The sequence below is a fragment of the Piliocolobus tephrosceles genome, chromosome 1, assembly GCF_002776525.5.
Source record: "Piliocolobus tephrosceles isolate RC106 chromosome 1, ASM277652v3, whole genome shotgun sequence".
Taxonomy (NCBI): domain Eukaryota; kingdom Metazoa; phylum Chordata; class Mammalia; order Primates; family Cercopithecidae; genus Piliocolobus; species Piliocolobus tephrosceles.
This window is the reverse complement of record NC_045434.1, coordinates 64,342,656-64,345,462: the sequence shown is the minus strand read 5'-3', so window position 1 is coordinate 64,345,462 and position 2,807 is coordinate 64,342,656. Positions and strand designations below refer to the sequence as shown.

The window sequence follows — 2,807 nt, the reverse complement described above, 5'->3', positions numbered from 1 at the left end:
TTCCTTCCTTCCTTCCTTCCTTCCTTCCTTCCTTCCTTCCTTCCTTCTCTTTTGATATGGAGTTGTGCTCTGTCACCCAGGCTAGAGTGCAATGGCATGATCTCGGCTCACTGCAACCTCTGCCTCCCAGGTTCAAGTGATTCTCATGCCTCATGCCTCAGCCTCCTGAGTAGCTGGGACTACAGGCACCCGCCATCATGCCTCGGTAATTTTTGTATTTTTGTAGAGACAGGGTTTCACTATGTTGGCCAGGCTGGTCTTGAACTCCTGACCTCAGGTGATCCGCCCACCTCAACCTCCCAAAGTGCTGGGATTATGGGCATGAGCCACCGTTCCCGGCCCTCTTTATTGTTTTAACTGAGCATTTTATATGATGCAATTTTCTCTTCCTTATTCATATATAATTATCGTTCTTTTTTTCACTTTTTTCAGTGGTTGTCCTATATTTGCAATATCTATTTGCAGCTAATCTAAGTCCTCTTTCAAATAGCGCTATACCACTTCACGGGTACTGTGAGTTAATCATAATAACAAAACAATCCTTGTTCCTCTGCTATGTTTTGTATAGAAACAAATATCCCCATAAACTGTCCTATGCAACCTGTTTCTGGATTCACTCTTTAAGTGCTAGTAAATCCATACACCTTTCACTCACACTTTCCTGATCATAGGAGCTAAGACTTCTCCCTTTTCGGTGATCCTGCAGTCTTGCACGACTTCTTAGTCATGATTTTTCAAAAATACATGGGGGTTTTCAGATTACAAAACACTGTCACACGCACTATACCATCTGATTTTCAAAATACCTCTTTCAGAGATCAGGATGTCAGTTATGCTCATTTTATACTTGTGGACACTGAAGGTCAGTGATGTGACTTAACTTACCGGGTCCAAGACCCCAGCTGGTAAGTAGCAGATGCTGGAAAAAGCCGAACACTGACTTCCTAATAAGTAGATTTCATAAAACTCCACCACCTACTTCTACATGCATACGCCTTGGGTGCATAGCTCTTATACTTCTTTAAAATTCTAAAGGACCGTGCACACTGGAAACATCCATCAGCATTTTAAAATTTAAATTATATCAGCAAGAAAATGTTTAGGTAGTATAGTTTAGGCTGTTTCACATTTGGAGGTTATTGTGATAACTTCAGTAAATTTTTTTTTGCAATTAATAGTGTCTGGGATTGTTTATAACAGTAACTTAATCAACATAGGCAAACTAAAACAACATTCTAGTAAGAAGAGGGTCAGTACTCACAAGGATGACACAAATTCTTAAGTATTGACAACAGATTGCTTAACTTACTGGGCATGCTTCTCTCCTAAAAGTAAAATTGTAAGTTTTATCATATCTCTTCACCTGACAGGTTACTTTCTGGTGCCTAAGGAGATCAAATATTAATAACAACTCTTGCGGGAACTTGGTTTTAATTTATTTTATTTTTTACTCTTTTAGAGAAGAAGGAACACTCAAATAAAGAATGCAAAATGTCTAGTAGCAGAAAAGGGCGAACCTGGAGTTGTCAGAAGAGGCTGGACAAGAGCAACCAAGACTGTCACTTCAATTGAGATGTTGCCAGTGAGTCTAGGCAAACAAGAAGACTTCTGGGGAGCCCAAAAATAATAATAGAAGGGTTCTAATTGAAGATGTTTACCTATGTGAAGTTAAGAAAAAGGAAGAGATGTGGCCTCAAAATTTCCATAGTAATTATAATAGGCTTTATTTTGTACTAAACACATCACTAAAATGCGAACTGTAAACATATCTACTGTCCCTTCTACCTGCAGCGGTTACACTGCATGTTCTGGGACTGCCCTTACTCCTCTAATCCCCAAGTGCCGGGCATGCATATGTCTTAAAGTATGCTGTCTATCAAGTGCATGGTGATGATGGCGGTGGTGGCTTGGGGTGGGGGACGAGGACAGTTCTATGCGGGGCAGTTGTGAGGTAATACCTGCATCCCTAGGACTGCTTGTCTAAACACCATTAGGAGCAAAGTGCAGAGGTAATGGTTGGGGGGATAGAAATGGACTCAGGGACAGGCCCTGTGTTAGACACTCGACAGGCTTTATGCCACTGAGGCAGCAACTCCACAATGCACAGATATCAATGTCCCCATTTTACAGAAGATCAAACAGACTTGGGTGTGCTAAGTTGTCTCATAGTTAAGTTTCTAGGACCAGAACTCAGGTTTGTCGGATCCCCAAGTACCCTTTCGCTAGGATCAACGCCATGCTCCGCTATAGCCAGCCTAGACTGTGAATACACAAATGCAAGGAATTTCGAGCGACACCTGCTCAGCATCTGCGCCTTCCTCTGCGCTGGTCACTACTTAAGACCCATGCACATGGGGACTCCACGCTTACCCAGGAGCAGCGAGGGTCTCCAGTGCGCAGAAGGATCCCAGACCCGCCGGCCTGCCGGGTCGCGCGCTCAGCCCACCCATTGCACTGCCTTCGGACCAGGGCGCGCAGCGCAGCGCAGTCCAGCGAGGCACGCGAGTTCTCTGCGGGACCCCGGGTGCCTCGTCCGCCCAGGCGCCTCCCCACGCCCGCCCGCGTCTCACCCCAGGCCACCGGCAGCGCGAGCAGCACCAAAACCGCCAGCAGGGATCCTCCGCAGCAGAAGAGGAGACGGGGCGCCGGCGGCCCAACAGGCTCCGGGCTTCTTGGAGAAGAGGTCCCCATTCTCCCCCAAGCACATCTACAAACCAGATTTGTTCTCGAAGAAAACTGAAATAAGAGGAAAAGAGCAGTACAAGGAGGAGTGGCCAATCCTTGTGCTCCGCGCCCAGGGTATGGGG

The 2,807-nt window shown here is 45.8% G+C and overlaps 1 protein-coding gene across 1 annotated transcript in view; it reads right to left on the bottom strand.

Moving 5' to 3' along the window:
• Positions 1-2,807, bottom strand: part of CR1 (complement C3b/C4b receptor 1 (Knops blood group)) — a 186,767-nt gene extending 183,960 nt beyond the window's left edge. Inside the window, exon 1 of the mRNA XM_031935120.1 lies at positions 2,571-2,807. Within this exon, the coding sequence (XP_031790980.1) occupies positions 2,571-2,691 (121 nt within the window). The 5' untranslated portion in view covers positions 2,692-2,807. The remainder of the gene's footprint in view (positions 1-2,570) is intronic.